Source organism: Sapajus apella, unplaced genomic scaffold, assembly GCF_009761245.1.
Source record: "Sapajus apella isolate SASKATOON/1434 unplaced genomic scaffold, GSC_monkey_1.0 scaffold3, whole genome shotgun sequence".
Classification (NCBI taxonomy): Eukaryota; Metazoa; Chordata; class Mammalia; order Primates; family Cebidae; genus Sapajus; species Sapajus apella.
The window spans coordinates 6,741,895-6,759,614 of NW_022436943.1; the positions used below are offsets into that span (position 1 = coordinate 6,741,895).

General features: G+C 44.7%; 1 protein-coding gene across 1 annotated transcript; it reads left to right on the top strand.

Annotated features, from left to right (window-relative positions):
- The first annotated feature begins 1,920 nt into the window (after positions 1 to 1,920).
- On the top strand, positions 1,921 to 14,870 carry GEM (GTP binding protein overexpressed in skeletal muscle). The gene is made up of 5 exons (XM_032249090.1): positions 1,921 to 2,171; positions 3,731 to 4,070; positions 10,998 to 11,074; positions 11,883 to 12,087; positions 13,526 to 14,870. Exons 2-5 carry the CDS (start codon positions 3,740 to 3,742, stop codon positions 13,801 to 13,803), a joined length of 891 nt encoding a protein of 296 aa, XP_032104981.1. The 5' UTR covers positions 1,921 to 2,171; positions 3,731 to 3,739; the 3' UTR covers positions 13,804 to 14,870.
- The last annotated feature ends 2,850 nt before the right edge of the window (positions 14,871 to 17,720 follow it).

A 17,720-nucleotide genomic window follows, 5' to 3' on the forward strand; every position in this document is an offset into this window, starting at 1 on the left:
TGTGTTTCACATATTCCAATGGCAAATAGTTTATAGCAGATATTGCCTAGGTATAGAATTAGGTTCTTGTGAATGTGAAGTATTAGGTTCTTATCAATGGGCAAAAGTGGAACTGAGAAACTATATCATGTTTATAAACTGATTTCTTCTTAGTTTTCACTCCTATGATGTTTCCGTCGAGACCAGTTGACAGAGTAGGAATGTCAGTATGGAAAAAGCACGGATTATTTTGAAATGCGAATAATTCACCAATTACTTGTATTTTAGAATGGAGTCAGTGATATACCCTTGGAGATGATCTCCCACTCGCCCCCATCTCCTCCCCTTCCCCTTTCCCCACATCTGTAGTCACTCCCTCTTGGCTAAACCCAGAAGAAAAACTTGACAGAAGCAAAGGGCATCCAGAGAATTATGATCCCCAAATTCCAGTTCCAGCTCTGCCATGTTCTGAGCAGTTATCATCCCTCTGGGTCTCAGGTTCCTTATGTATAAGATAAGTAGGAGATTGGGGCCACAACACCTAAGACTAAAGGGACTCTAATTTTCCATTACTCTATGGATTCCACCTTTGCTAGCTTGGGAACTGACAGGTCTTAGCAGCCGGTTATGTAGCTAATTCCCAAAGCAGATAAATGCCTGCAGGATAACTTCGAATTGACTCTAATCACAGCAGAATCCAGCTGCTTCGACAGATGCTGGTGCCTTTGGCTGCTTCCCGGAGCCACCAGCCAACCCAGAGATGAAGCTGGCTGAAAAAGCGCATGGATATGTTGGAAAGGCTAGCATCCTCTCTAGACACAGAGTCTGGGAAATACCCATGTCCCCAGAAAGAGGTCATTGAAATCCTTCACTTGGTGGTGCAGTGCAGAGAGTCAGGCAAACCAGGCTTAGAGTCCTGACCCTGCCACTTATACCAGCAGTGTGACCTTGGGCAAGTTCTCTGGCCCTGTGTCATCTTCCTCCTCCATATAATGAAGGTAGCAATAGAGACACCTTGCACAAGTGCAGTAAGGATTAAGGTCCCAGGAGGCCTAACAGTACCTACTAAGCAGAGGTCCTCAGAGGTACTTAGTAAATGGTAGTAGTAGTTATCCTTTTCCATTTGTTCACAGGAGTCTCTCAGAGAGGCCATGGGCTCGGCGCTCCTCCCCATGGCCAGGCTGTATTGGCTCATGCCCAGGGCGCAGCCTCGCCAGGGAGCCTGGTACAGAGATGCTGCTGATTGGGATGCTGATTAAATTCCCTGATTGAGGAGCCTCAGCATTCTGGCCCAGGGCAGGAGGGCCAGCAATATTTAGCACAATCTGCTTGGATCCTCAATTAAGTTGTTATCCCAAACTGCCCTTTTCAAGGTCTTGTCCCCTTTCCTCACCTCTCTCTGGCCCCTTGTCTCTGGATGTTTGCCAGAGAAGGGACACAAAGCCTGTGGAGCTCCATCTGCTTCCTCCTATCCAGAGAGAAGGTGACAGGAGGCAGGAATAGGCTGTCTTCCTTGCAGAAGATGCGGTTGTCCATTCAAGGTGGCCGCAGTCTCATCCTGGAGGCTAAAGTCTCTGCGCATTCCAGACTGATCCCTGTTTTCTTGGCAAGCCTGAGCTCGCAACTCAAACCTGCCTCTCCCTCCGTCCTTTATCCCGACAGCTCGCAAGTGCTTTGCTGGGAAAGGCGATTAAAGTGGCACTTAGTGTATTTTTCCATTTTCCTGTGTTCACCTGGTAAAAATAAAATAAAATAAAAAAGGAGGCCCAGGATTGAACTGTCATTATTTTTTAAATGGAGAGAGAAGTGGTCACATGACTGCGAGTAACTGATTTAGCCAAGTGGCTGCAACTCCGAGTTTGTTGCAGAGCCGCCCCCTCCCGGCAGGGGCGCTGACGTCACGGAAAAGCCCCGCGGCGGGTCGGCTGGGCTGGTTATAAACCGCGAGGCCGCGGCGGCTGCAGGCGGCGGGCACGGACGGCGGGCACCGCGCAGCACTCCCCGCTCGGTGGCCCGGGAATCCCAGCGCTGATCCACGCGATACGCGGACGCCCCGACGCCGATCTGGCAGAGCCAAGTAGGGAGGGCAGCCCGGGACGGAGCAGGGAGTGAGGGGGCGTTTCCCAGCCCGCAGAACTCTGGAAGTTGAGAAAAGAGCCCCTGGAACGTGCGTTCTGCGCTGGGATTTTCTGGTAAGGGTCAGAGCTTCAAGTACAAAGGATGTCGCTTCTTATCAGCAGGTTCCTTCGTTCAGTTCGGTGGGAGGGTCCCTTCCTCCTACAGATCGAGTGGTCAGAGAGGGCAGCCCTTAAGGATGCTTTACGTGTCTGTTGTTTGGATGTAAGTCTGCCAACTGACGTGCTGCTTTTGACACTCAAAAACCGTGGTCGTCCTGGTTCGTGGCGAGGTGTTGGGGTGCGGAGTGTGGGGGTGAGGGTGGGAGAGGAATGTTTGTGCATGTTGCTGATTGCAGTGTGAGTACTTATACTTTGTCCCCAGTAGCCGGGAAAAACAGACATCCCAGCTAGGGGAGGTAGTCTGCAAAGGGAAAGTTGTAGTGAAGTTGCTGAATATCATTTAGGGGAGTCTTCAGTCCTGATTTGCTTCAAGAAGTGGGGCTGAGAATGTGGCTCAGGCCTGTGATCTCAGCACTTTGGGAAGCTGAGGCAGGAAGATCACTTGACTCCAGGAGTTTGAGACCAGCCTGGGCAACACAGTGAGCCCACTGTCTCTACAAAAAAAAAAAAAGATTTAAAAAATTAGTGGGCATGGTGGTGCGGGTCTGTAGTCCCAGCTACTTGGGAGACTGAAGTGGGAGGATCACTTGAGCCAGGGAGTTGGAGGCTGCAGTGAGCTATGATCGTGCCACTACACTCCAGTCTGGGTGATAGAGCAAAACCCTGTATCAAAAAAGGAATCTGAGTTGAATTAAAGAACTCTTGAGAGTGGACGTGGTTTGTTAAGAATGAGGCACGTTCTCTGCAAATTTGATAGGTGTGAACATGAGCAGGTCATTTCTCTGCCAGAGTGTCTAGGTTTGGAGCTGGGATGTTTTAAAAGTGGTATCTGTGGGTAAGAGGGCACAGCTGAGGCATAAACTTTAAACAGAAAATGTGCCCCCTACCCCCAATAATGGCAGGTGGATGCTCTCCAGACAGCTGGAGAGCATCAAGGCAACTTTACTAAACATGGAAGTTCCAATAAGTGCCTGTCCAGTCCAGCCAGGGTGCAGGGGGTGATGTCATTACCACGTATTTCCCACTGAGGCATAAAACCTGCTGGATGCTGGTGCAATTAAGAGCCAAGTTTAGACAAGAGCAGCTAACCTGGCCAGCTGGTCCCCAGCAGCATTAACTTGTTGCTCTTCAAGCCGTCTCTGGAGGCTGCTGGTTCTTTCCAGCTGCCTTAGTGCCAGCACTGAGTGCAGATCTTTGATCCAAGGCTGCTTTGAGGAAGGAGGAAGCCCATGGGCAGTGGGTGATGTGAACAGTATTTTTTTCTCTGTGCAAATGACAGTCTGCCTGAGGAGCTGGTTACTGATAGTGTGGGCAGTGTGTGTTTATGTGTGTGTGTCCAGTTGAAAGCTGTCTTGTTGGGATTTGGGGACCGTTTAATTGGTGTTCTTTATGTTAGGGATACTTGCTTCTCATCTCATCTAATAAAATATTATTGATGACTGACCATGTATTTGAGCCCCTGAGCTCTCATTCATGCTTACTAATGCTGCCATCTTGGCTGCTTTGCTTCCCAGGACCCAACGATGACTCTGAATAATGTCACCATGCGCCAGGGCACTGTGGGCATGCAGCCGCAGCAGCAGCGCTGGAGCATCCCGGCTGATGGCAGACATCTTATGGTCCAGAAAGAGCCCCACCAGTACAGCCACCGCAGCCATCATTCTGCTGCCCCTGAGGACCAGTGCCGCCGAAGCTGGTCCTCCGACTCCACAGACTCAGTCATCTCCTCTGAGTCAGGGAACACCTATTATCGGGTGGTGCTCATAGGGGAGCAGGGGGTGGGCAAGTCCACTCTGGCCAACATCTTTGCAGGCATACATGACAGCATGGACAGCGACTGCGAGGTGCTGGGAGGTAGGTGGCCCAGCCCCAGTGGGCTTCTTTCCATCAGTGGTGGTCCCTGGAAAAAGGAAAGATGGAAAGAGTGAGGGTGGGTAGCTTATTTACCTGCACAGTTGGGAGCTGAGGTTATGCATTTTGGACAATTGATGGGGGCACCAAGTCCCCAGAAAAGTCCAGGCACAGGCTCTTGGGGCAAGCAAGTGAAAATGCTTGTAGACAGGACCAAAATCTATTGAACCTGGTCCAGAAAGGGAATTTTTCAGATTCCAATTCTAAATGGGTTGGGCAGGCTGATTAGAGAGGGCAGAGCCAGAGGGTCAGCGCCCCACCTCTGACTTCTGCTGACTCTGGCTTGAATGTTCTTCCCAGAACTTGGTATAGACAGCCTTTTTCCACGGTTATACCTAAAACAAGCCAATTGAAAAAGCTGTTAGGATGGATCGATCAGTTTGCTTCCACCAATATTAGAAACATTTGTGGGTGTAAAATAGTTTAAAATCTGTATTTGAAATAGTATAACTTTTTTTAAATGTGAAGTATAACAATCATACTTTATGTATAGAGTCTGAAAGCTTTCCAAGACAATTTTCCCTGTACAGTCTCATTCATCTATTTATTGATTGGGCCTGGCCTATGTCCAAAATTGTTTTGAGGTGACATTATCTCAAAATGCATGTATTCTTCAGTTAGAGATAAAGCACAGCCCTGTGTTCTGGGAAGTAATATGAGGATCCTGATAGCCAATGCTGTCCGTGAGGTATCTTTCAGCCACGACTTCAGTCTGAGCGTATGTGATCAGGGTAGCTACATGTCCCTATTTGCAATTACAGAAATGAAGAAAGAACTGCCCGGTGTTTGCCCAAGTCACATGGTCTGTCTGTGTTCTGTAGCGACTCACAACTGAATCACAGAGTAGGAAGGTGTCTTAGTGATGACTCAGTTCTCCCCTGCATTGATGCATATGAATGCTATTCTTCACTACCCACAGCCCATTTCATCTGGAGGTTTTATTCTTCTTGACTGTCTCAGTGTCAAGGTGTTCACTGCTTCATGAGGCAGCTCAGAAACTGGGCTATAAATGATGAGTCATTGATGTAACATCGATTTCTCTCCTTGCTTCTGGAATCTCACGAGAGTCAAGGGAGAAATAGGGCCAGTGTTGTACAATTGATTCTCTCTTTCTTTGTAAAGGCTGGCAGGTGACTTGCTAGGAGAGAGAAAAGGGAGGGAGGGTCTAACTTTTGGAGTGAATGTTTACAATGGGGTGAATGTTTACAATGGGAGAGGCGCCTTGTTAGGTGCCTTACATTTGCCGCTGTTTATTTTGGTCTTCACAGCGTTCTTGTACTCACAAGTAAGCTGAGTCTCAGGGAGACCAAGTGGCTTATCCAGAATCATCCAATAAGGGAGGTGGATTTAGAATTTGGGATTTTATAATCCTAGTTCAGTTCATTTTACCATTTCTGGGGAACCTGCTGTGTTCCAGGCACTGTGTTAAGTACTTCCCACACATGTTGCTGAGAATACCTGAATCAATCTGGTATTAATATCCCTATTTTACAGGCGAAGAAATGGAGGCTTACAAAGTCAAGTGACTTTCCCAGGGTGAAAAAGCTAGTACATGATGTGACCAGGATTCAATCTAGTCGTGATTGAACCCAAATCCTGTGTCTTTTCACGGCCCCCTGCAGCCCCAGGATTTAGCTTCCAAATACTAAGTATGACAGTGCACTGGGCATCAGCCACATGTCTGACTCAGTCCTAAGCTCTGGGGTACCGTGGCTCCTAGTAATGGGCAAAGTGCCAGTGGCTATGCTGCAGAGCAGGGTCCCATTAACTAATATTTTAAGCAGTAACAATACAGTGCTTGGGATGCTGACATAAGGAAGAGATCAACTGGGAGTTGTTTTTTGTTTTTAAGGGGGAAGAATTGGGAAAAAGTTTGTGGATAGCAGACTTTCAAAAAAGTGTTTTTCCATTAGAATGGAGGGGTGTGTATCCAGAGGGTGATATTCCCATAGGGACAAAATGTTAAGGAGACTGACTCATACCTGGAATTCAGGAAGGTAGGCTTCCCCAATATTTGGGGAGCTTCTTTGTTGAGAGTGAGAGAGAGAGAGATGCCCGATATGGCAGCACATTGGGCATCAGGCATATGGCTGATCCTGGGACTGCAGGGGACCATGAAAAGACACAGGATTTGGGTTCAGTCACAAGAAAGAGAATCCTTTCCCTAGCTTCTTACATAGAGAATCTGTAGGACCTGCTAGAATCAGTAGTTTGCTTTGTTTCCCAAGAGGAAGGTTTTCTAAGGCACACCCCTACTTTTTTTTTTTAATTCAGCATTTATCATAGGGAAAAAATCAACAAAATATTCTCATAATTTTTCTCCTAATAAAGATGGATATTGTTACAGTTATATTGCAGTAATCTTATGACTCTATGTATACACTGAATCCCATTCATTCATTCATTCGTTCATTCATTTGTTCATTCCTAGGAAGTTACTGAATGTATAGCACAGAGCTTGGTGAGGCACTCTGGGGACATGCAAAGAGTCATGGGGCTTCTTCTATGGAGATGCTCACAGTATGCAATGGAGCATAATGTATACACCAAGTAGAAATTGAGATAGGATGTGATAAGTGTCTTGAAAGTGGTGTAAGGAGAGTGCTGTGGGAATTCAGAAGGGAAAAGATTACTTCTGACTGTAGATTTAAAGCTTTATGGTTGGCTGGACGTGGTGGCTCACACCTGTAATCCCAGCACTTTGGGAGGCAGAGGCACGTAGATCACCTGAGGTCAGGAGTTCGAGACCAGCCTGGTCAACATGGTGAAAGCCCCATCTTTACTAAAAATACAAAAAATTAGCCAGGCGTGGTGGCAGGCGCCTATAATCCCAGCTACTCAGGAGGCTGAGGCAGGAGAATCGCTTGAACCTGGGAGGCAGAGGTTGCAATGACTGAGATTGCACTATTGCACTCCAGCCTGCACAACAAAAGTGAAACTCGGTCTCAATAATAATAATAATAATAATAATAATAATAATAATAATAAAAGCTTCATGGAAGAGGTGGTCTCTGAGCTGGACCCTCGGGACAACTAGGATTTGGAAGCCTTGAGCTAGATGGGAAGGCACACCACACATACACAGCAAAGTACAGGAAGCCGCATTGGGCTTGAGGTTTGATGAATGGGTTTAGACACAGCTCTGACACTGACTTAGCTGGGTATTCTTGGACAAGCTACTTAGCCTCCTCAAGCTGCCTCATTAGTGTAATGGGGGTAATGCCTCCTTCATAGGGTGTTACGAGGATTAAAGGAGATAACGTGTTGAGCGTGGAGCATGGTGCCTGACACCTAGTAAGTATGGAATGAGCATTAGTTAGAGCTCATTCTGAATCTACCATTTCCTTTTGATGTGCTTATCTTTTAAAAGTGGTGGTTTCATTGCTTGTAGTCTCTGTCCACTTTGGTCACTGTTGGTTGGGACCCTTCGAGCTGTGCAGAGGAGACCTGGGCCAGCAGAGGCGGGGACAGTATTCATAGAGCAGGCATTTCTTCTGAGGTTCTTTGGGATCCCCTGAGCTATGAAAGCTGGAAGCAGCTGAAAGTTTTTGGGAAGAGGGATACTGGAGCCTCAGAATCTTTGAGGTGCTGCTGGAGCCAGTTCTGGCAGTGAGAGAACACCTGTGCAGGATGCACACACAGCACTTGAGCCAGAAGGGACCTCAACTCCAAGCACAAGGAGTGTTAGCGAAAATATCATTAACATGGTCAGGAAGACCTTATTCAGGACCATTGCAGTAGGCATCCCGGTAGTGGCGAGAGATAACAAGAAGAGCAAGAGCAAGTGGGCACTTGGCCAAGGAGCAGGTAGGAGGGGGTTAGAGGATGGAAACTTACTAAGAGGAGATGTCAAGGTTAGGGGGATTCTTGCTGAAATCAGGCCAAGGATTTAGACATCAGAGGTGGAGGATGAGGAATTTGATCAGATATTGGAGGTGGGAAGAGTCACACTAAACTGACTTACCAGAATTCTTGCTAAAGTTGGTTTCCGCAAGTATGGAAGCAGAAGTCCAGGGTGGAGGCTGGGTAGAGAAGAGGATTCAGAGGAGCCTGACTAAAGTTTGATCAAGGAGAGAATCTGTCAGAGGGATCAAATAAGAAAGACAAACTGGTGTAGAGAAAGTGGCTGCTGACCACCATCACTTCCCATAGAACTCTGGCCGTCCCCATCAGCATATATTCTCTTGCTACACAGAGAGTGCACAGACACCCCAGCTTTCTTCCAGAGCACTAGAGAAATGGGGGTGACTCTTGACCCAGGCTACTGAAAAGCCTTACAGAGGCTAATCAGCACCCAAACCTTTCTCCACACCTTAACTGGGAGCACACTTGAAAGAGCTCTCCTAGAACCTGGTATTCCCTTCGTTCCCTTCTTCTTACCTGGTTAGCACTTGAAAAGGATAAAAGATGAGCTGAACAACTTAGAGGAAGAGAAACCTAGAGCTCTGTTATTCCCAGGCTTGCACCTGGTTAGGGGAGGGATGCCATGTGTGCTGGAAGGGTCCTGGTGCACACGGCCAGAGGCCGTATCTAAACTCCTGTACTAGGGTGGGGGGTAAAGGGGAGTACACGTGCTGAGTAGGGAGGAGATGGATTGCTTTAACCTCCCAGGCCCTCCAACACAGTGATTTTCAGGCAGAGGTAAGGTCAGACAACGACCCTGTCAGGAAGCTTCTAGAACAGCAAAGCATCTTGTTTCTACTTTTATGGCTGTGATCCTTAGTCCACTTTTTCTCTAGACTTGTTCTGACGATTCTTAAGCTAGGAGAAAGTTGGATTTTCTTTTTCCATCAGTGACTGGAACACAGTATGTTTCTATTTGAATGACTGGGCACTCAAGTGAGTCCCCTGTACCTGAGTGGTGGGCTGAAGGCAGAGAAAGTTCTTCCATCATTGAAGGAGTTGTCTGAGTGCAGGGAGGGATTTAGAGAAAAGCTAAGAACCCTGTTGTGGGAAGCGGCCTGTCCCCGCTCTGTGCTGCCCAAGCTCTGATGGTCTCCATTGCATTGTCAAATTTGCATGTTGAGGTTGTGAGGCTCTACCCTGCCCCCGCCCCGTAATCCGAATAGTCCCACTGTGGTCTCATTTCTTCTGCGTGTTGTGAGCAGGCACACACGATGGGCGTGACAGTTTTAATCCCCCAGTGGCAAACACTTACTGATGAGAAGAATGACACTGTGGGAGGAGGGAGAAACGCACAGAGAGACAGGGCCATCCCTGGTTAACTCTCTTGCTATTTGTCCAAGTTTTCCTTCTGTAAGGAACCTTTCCTGGTTCCAGTTCTTAGATGATAAAGCATTGATCCAGGAGCAGTGTTTTTCATAAACGCTTTGCTACTATAAAACAAGAAATGCCCTGGTTCCAATGTAGCTCTCTTAAGCTAGGATTTATCTGTAGTGAGGAAGTGCTGAGTATGGCAAAAACCAGCTTCCTTCACCCGAAGAAGGGATAATGACTAACATTGAGTTTCTGCTTTGTGCCCAGGCTTAATATATGTAATTGTCACGTAGCCCAAAGGTGTGAATACTATTATCAGTCCCATTGCACAGATGAAGAAAACTGAGGTTCAGAGAGCTTAAGTGGCCCAGACCCACAGAGTTCATAAGAGACGACCCCTGGATTCGAATTCGGGTTTGCTTGTGCTCGCAGCCACAATGCAATATTTATCATCTGTTCACTGCACACACTTTTGCACACCAGCAATGTACCAATGTGCCGAGGGACACAGTAAACAGCACAGAGGCAAATGTCTGACCTAACATTATGAGGAAGGGCAGGAGGGACAGAAAATAATAAAATAAATAAGTTAAATGTGTTGTACGTTAGGTGGCAATAAGTGCGATGGGGAAACAGAAAGCAGGGAAAGAATACTGTGGGAGAGAAGTGTTGCAATTTTAAGTGGACAGCTGGGAAGCCCCTCCCCCAGAGGGAGGTAAGGGAATAGGCCTTGTGGATATTTGAGGGAGAAGATTCTAGACGAAAAGAACAAGTAGAAAAATGATAAATCATTATGAAAGTCATAATTTTCAAAAGATGAAATTTAAAACAGGAAACCTCATTGTGAAAATAGAGTGAGGATAGGCTCAATTGTATTGGGATGGTGGAAATCCCACTTGGAAAAATCCCACTGCACCCTTTCTACGCCTTCCCCGCCATGGATTTTTCCAGGCTGGAATTGCTTTGGCCCATCGTACTGTTACTGTGCTCACCCTTCACCTACACATGATCTGGGCTCGGGTGTAGGGAGGAAAGTTTCCATTACCAAGTAGAGCTGGAGGCTGAATTTCTGTTATACTCAAGATGGAAAAACAAGCCCATTTATTCCGAGGGAACAGCATTTTTTTTTTAAAGGAAGAAAACTAAAACAGGGAGAGTCTTAAGATTCTTTCCTGCACTTGTCCAAAGAGGAGCAGTACCTCTGAGCTCAAAGCTCCTGAAATTGCCAGTGAGTGTTAAGTAACTACCCACTGAAAGGTACAATGGACTTATGAAAATGGGGCTTACAGTTTCACTGGGCAGTTAATGTTTTCTCATAGCATTAATAATTGAATATGAGACAAAAGTCTTTAAGTTTATCCTCATAAATAATTTTCCCATGTAAAAGGTCCAGGAATGATGAAAACAAATGGCTTTTACTCCATGTGGTTTAGTGACGCATGTTTGAGAGATATGCTATGCTGGAGGACTATAGTAGAATGTTGTTGAAAGTGACAAAAAATAGAAATTTGCCTTTGAAAGTGTCTTTATATTTGCATAGTTAATTGCATATTTAGTGAGTTTATGTTCTAGCATAAGTTTCTACATGACCCTTTTATGGAAAAGTGTTGCATATTCACCTGACTCCAATATCTTTGTTCTTTTTTTTTCTAGAAGATACATATGAACGAACCCTGATGGTTGATGGGGAAAGTGCAACGATTATACTCCTGGATATGTGGGAAAATAAGGTATGCAGAGCCTGTAGCTCCCTAAATTCCTTCGGGGGTTTTCCTTCCAACAAGCTGTTTGGTGTGAGGGTGACCTTGTCCTATACAGTGGGTGTTGCAGATGAGGTGGGCTCATTTTCTTGATTAAAAGCATGCTTAAGAATGAGACCATTCTGAGGAACAAGCTGTTCACAGGTGAGTTCTGAATAACAAGCAAGTTGTAGTGACTTGCCTTTAGTTCCATTAAAAAACACATCAAAAATGTGTATTTGTTTTAGGGAAAATACAAACAGGCATGGACTATTATTTTAAATAACATAAATCCATCTCATCTGAAGTTGAGATTCTCAATACTAGTTTGCAACATTGGCTTTTTAAAGATTTTAAAATGCTTCAGAACTTATGTGGTAGACTTCTGTTTATTGAAAATCCTTCCTAGTTCCCACAAAAGTATTCTTAATTTCATCACTTGGAAAAGGCAAAAGGGAGTTTTTGGGAAGTCAGAAAAGGCTCATTTATGGTAGATTAAGTAGAAATTGGAAATGCTGTTTGGCAGAGTAGTTGTGTAATTTATGAACTCAAGCTGCAGAAGATATTGAAAAGTAAAAACTTTTTGGACACAACATAAATACTGGACAGGCTAGCAATCTTTCCAGCCACCAAACATCTTGTAGGCATGGAAGACCAATGCTTTTGGAGAGCTGGAAGCAATTTCTTCCTTTCTTCTATAAGCAAGGGTACTTTAGGAAACACATATTGTTTGTTTGGTAACTGACGCTTCATTCCCCAGGTCAAACTGAACTCACAGAAGATCTTATTGTTTCATTAGGGGGAGAATGAATGGCTCCACGACCACTGCATGCAGGTCGGGGACGCATACCTGATTGTCTACTCAATCACAGACCGAGCGAGCTTCGAGAAGGCATCTGAGCTGCGAATCCAGCTCCGCAGGGCCCGGCAGACAGAGGACATCCCCATCATTTTGGTTGGCAACAAAAGTGACCTAGTCCGGTGCCGGGAAGTGTCTGTATCGGGTAAGAGGAGTAGAGCCAGTACTGTAGAAACAATCGCTGGGCCACGTGCATTTCCTTCAGTCAGGGGCTCTTCCTTCCTTCCAGGAGGCTGGATCCAGGGATGCATTAAGATGCTATATGAAATTTTAGGTGTATTTCTAAGACTCCTACAGCTGCAGTGGGTCTCCTCCACACTGGTTGCTCTCCCTTGTCCATGTGGCCTACCTGCAGGATGCTAATCTTCCTGCTTCCAAGGGGTTTCCTGGAATTCCCAAGTACAGGGAAATGAAAGGAATATCTTCATGCAAGAAGGATAGGGAACTCTGATTTAGGGGAACTGTGAGAAAGTTTCATTGAGGAAAAAGAATTCTACTCTGGCTGACTCTGGTCCCTGTACACCCTAGAAACACTGTCCTACTCCCCATCCCTGGCTTCCGAAATTTCAGTTAAGGCATCAGTCCGATGGTGTCACATATTCTTCTTCATACTTAGTTCAGGGAAAATCTCTGTCTGCTGAGTGGGCACCCAGGTGCTTTTACAGCCCTTGAGATTTTACTGGCCTAATTCAGACTTGATCCCTGGTACAATTATAAAAATAAAACACTGCATTTCCAGGCCCTGCTCAGGAGGAAAGACTGCGCACACACTAATAGAGGCAATGTACACATTAGTTTGGGAATGTCTTCCTACTAGGAGCAACTGTCGACAGTATTTTTCCGAACCAAATCTTGCTGCATGGACATTAAACACAATGAAATATTTGAAATTGAGACTGTCTCAGAAAGGCTTGTATAATTTACTCTAATTGAATTACAGATTTGTAAAATTCTCAGTTTTTTCCAAAGATATCTCATCATTGCTTTTTAAAGAAATTTTTATATTTTTTCAAGAGAGGAAAGCCAAGTAGTAGAATTCTTATTCTCGATTCAGGAAACTGGGTCAGGAGAAAGAGTTAAGAGTATGGGCTTGAGAATGGAGCAGGCCCGGATTCGCTGCTACTTACAGGCTGTGTAAACTTCACCTGCAAGGGAGACTCCTCTCGGTTTCTTCATGTATTTGATGGGGGTAATAATGTATTTTCCAATATTGTTATGGACATTGAAAACAGTGTTTACAAAGAACTTAGCCTTGTTTTCGGCACATTGTTAAGTCTGCAGTAAATTAAGGCTATGGCTTTTACTGCTGTAACTAATATCACTCTATTTGATGAAATGGGACCTTCAGACAGTGAATCTGTGGTGGACCAGGTCTAAAGCCCATCGCGCTTGCTTCCAGGGATCCTCCAGTGAGACATTTTCTATTCATGCCCTGGGAGGGCCCGTGCCACAGGAGTGTCCTCTATCCACTGCATATGTGACTGACTTAGTGTTACCTCGAAGAACCATCCAGCTGGACTGTGTGCGGTGCAGGACTGTGCCCCGCAGCCCCTCTGACCTCTTTCCCTTCCTTTGCTTCCCAGAAGGAAGAGCTTGCGCTGTGGTGTTCGACTGCAAGTTCATCGAGACCTCCGCGGCTGTCCAGCACAACGTGAAGGAGCTGTTTGAGGGCATCGTGCGGCAGGTGCGCCTTCGGCGGGACAGCAAGGAGAAGAACGAGCGGCGGCTGGCCTACCAGAAAAGGAAGGAGAGCATGCCCAGGAAAGCCAGGCGCTTCTGGGGCAAGATCGTGGCCAAAAACAACAAGAATATGGCCTTCAAGCTCAAGTCCAAATCCTGCCATGACCTCTCTGTGCTCTAGGAACCCAGAGTTACCCAAATGTCCCTTTGATGGACATTGTTGAAGGCCATTGGGACTAATAATCTATATTAGATTGGATACTTAAGTATTGTTAGATGTGGTTTCCCCCATTGTAGCAGGGAGCTAGTGTATTAACCTCTTGGGCCACATGATGCATGGGAAATGAAAGATCTTTGTAAAGAGTCAGTATTTATTTCCAGGAAAAGCCTGACCTTGCTATTTGGACACTCAAGACTCATTAGAGGATGTGTTTGGTGTTCTCATGTGTTTCTTCTCTTTTGGATAGTAGAGAAGTAAAGCTTACAAAGAATGCCTAGAACAAGAACTTTTCATCATTAAAATTTTGCCCAGTGTTCTGATATGTGACTTTGAGGCCAATGGGTCATAAACAAATATAAGAAAGCTGTCAATGAGTTTATTCAAAGGAGGGAAAACTTTCTGCGTATCTAAGATCCATGGAGCTAGAATTATAGAACTAGGCTCATCAGAATCATGACTATTACTGCTCCATCAAACTGTGAAAAGAAATAATGTGGACCTTGCCGGAAACTAAGGCTTAGCAAACAGTTTTTTTCAACGTCCACCAATACTTATAGAATTGGCAACTGATATATGTACCCCTTATAGGCTCAAAAATTATATATCTTACAATTTCTTATTTAGGGGGAAATTATTTGAAGCAGATTCTATTTAGTCAAACCACCTTTTATGTTTTGTTATTTTTGAATTCATGGAGCCATCATAAAAATATTTTAAAAATCAGAATTATTGATACCCTGGAGTGTAAAATGTCAATTTTTAATGTATAATCCAAAGTCTGAATTTTTATAAAACATATAGCATAAAAACTTCCAGTACCTTGGTTGACCCTTGTACGCCACAGCTCTGTTCTATTTATTATTATTTTGCAAAAATAATCATTTTAACATTTGATAAAGCATATTTATGAACATATTTCTTAATAAGAAAAATATCCATTTTATTACCATTTTCTATCTTTTTCAAAATATGCAAGTTTTTACCTATATGTCTTATAATAAAAGAAATAAAATATTTGAAAAAAGGCATTCTTGATTGATTTTCCTCCCAAGCAAGATGATTAGGATGATTTTTCTGCAGCCTTTAGAGCAAGCACATTCCAAAGAGACCTATACCTATTGTTTTCTTTCTTTTTCTCATTAGCAATAGCCCAGTAATCATCTGTTTTAAAGAGTATCCCTGACAGCTCTGCTTTGGAATCACGATTCATGATAATGCAAAGTTATTTTTGGCTGATACCATTGGAAAGTATTTGGGGTTATCTCAATGCTAAGTTATAGGAAAAGCCAGATTGACCTTTTACTTTGGTCTGGCACATGCCTGACTGAGCAGATGGGCCTTACTCTGCTCCCTGGAGGCTCATGGTCTTAAGCTTATCTAAGGCATTAGAGGAAGTTATAAAGGATTAGGGGGAAATAAAATAAAGGAAACTAGTGATTTCCAGCCTGAGATCTAGCCAGGCAAAGCTTTCACCAAATTCTCCTCTCTGACATTAATACAGCTTGACATTAATCACTTGGCAGCTATCCAGTGACTGTGTGCAGCCCTTTTGCTGAATGGAACTTCCTGGTGTTCTCCCTTCTCATGTTCCCTGGCCCTATGTATATGCATCCTATTTCACTCTCATCTCCCTAGCTTTCTGAGTTTGTAGTCAGACACACACTGATGGCGGCAATCATGGGACCTCAGACATTCCCTAAAGTGACACAGTTGTTGTTTTGAGACAGAGTCTCACTCTGTCACCCAGGCTGGAGTGCAGTGGTGTGATCTCAGCTCACCGCAACCTTCACCTTCTGGGTTCAAGCAATTCTTCTGCCACAGCCTCCCAAGTAGCTGGGACTACAGGTGGTGTGTACCACCACACCAGGCCAATTTTTTTTTTTTTTTTTTTTTGTATTTTTAGTAGAGACAGGGTTTCACCATATTGGTCAGACTGGTCTCGAACTCTTGACCTCAGGTGATCCGCCTGCCTCTGCCTCCCAAAGTGCTGGGATTACAGGCATAAGCCATCATGCTTGGCCTTAAAACGACACAGTTTTAAAGGGTGTCTCTGCTCTGTTTTTGTGGTTCTTTCTCCTTTTCCAAGTTGAGCACAAAGGTTCCCATTTCTATGCACTTTACATCTTAGAATTGCTAAGATTTGCATCTTAGAATAGCATGGATTGATGTTACAAGTAAAGTTTCAGGTTACATAGATGGGTGAATTTTAGCTGTGGAATTTAGCATCATGGCTTTTGGAGTAAAGATTAAAGATTTCTAGCTATCAGTTTTCTCATCTGCAAAATGGGGTGGCTAATAATACCCACTTTGTAAGTCTGTTGTGAGATTCACATCTTTTAAACTGCCATACAGTAAAGAGCTCAAGAGAGGTTCATTTCGTGGTTGCACATTTTCCATTCTGTATCATTTAGACTTAGTTTTACATATCTGTTTCCCCTAATTTCAATGGAAACTCCTTCAAATCAGGGACCACCACTTCTTTTCCTCCTTACCCTTCTACTCTTCAGTGTAGTGCACTGCATGTATCAGGATTTTACTCACTTTCTTCTTGAACTTCACAGATCCTCCCAACACCTTCATGAGGTCAACAGGTCATCTCCCAGCAGACTAGTTCAGGTGAGTAAATGTCTTGTCCAGTTTGTTCAGATGCTAAGTGTCTGAGCTAGCATCAGAAGTGTCTGAGCTAGTAATTTCTGGTCATTTGTATATTCCTATTTTCAAAACTTTCCTATAAACATAGCTGTTTCATCCCCATATGTCATCCTACACACACACACACACACACACACACACCCACAATGCATATACATTCTTTACACTACTTTTCTGTTCTCACAATCTCAAGCTTCCTCGTCACTTCTTTTAGATCTTTCCAACCAAATGGCCAACAGATCCAAGGCTCGCAGGTTTAAGGCTGTGTTCAGGGTTGCATGACCACATTCCCTTGTCTTGAACCAGGGCAGGATAATGCAGGTTGCAATCCAACCAGAGAGGAGTTTTGGTTAAGAGCTATAGCTCCAGGGTTAGACAAACCTGGGTTTCAATCTGGTTTCATGACTTCATGGATGTGTGGCCACGAATCAAGTTCTTTACTATCTCACAGCCTCAGTTTTCCCATCTGTAACATGGGAAGAATGCCCACTGCATAGGGTTGTGGGAAGGATTATGTGAGACCTGCAGAAGTTAAGTCATCATCTTAGGGACAGCACCGACTCCACCTGCTCTAGTGCAGCATCCACACCTTCACACACTCATGCATTCTTCAAATATTATTGGATATCCAGGTGCTAACAGCTACTGGGAACATAATGATGGCTAAGATATTATCCTCATCCTCAGAGACCTCAAGAGTAATAAATTTGTCCTAAAAAGCCAAAGGAACTAGCATTGGCGATAGGAAGAAAATGAAGAAACTGTGAGGGGATTATACCAGGACAGGACTGAATTTGCCACCATTAGATAAAATTTATATGATGCAAAACATTGTTAAGATGATTTAGATGTGGAAAAGAAAATTAGGCCATTAAGGCCAGGTGCAGTGGCTCACACCTATAATCCCAGCACTTTGGAAGGCCAAGGTGGGCGGATCACAAGGTTAGGAGCTCGAGACCATCCTGGCCAGCATGGTGAAACCCTGTCTCTACTAAAAATACAAAAATTAGCTGGGCGTGGTGGTGTGTACCTGTAGTCCCAGCTAGCTACATGGGAGGCTGAGGCAGGAGAACTGCTTGAATCCAGAAGGCAGAGGTTGCAATGAGCTGATTGTGCCATTGCACTCCAGCCTGGGTAACAGAGCCAGACTCCATTTTTAAAAAAAAGAAAAAAGAGAAAAAGAAAATTAGGCCATTAAAAAAATTCCATTTGGGGGAAAGTGAGAG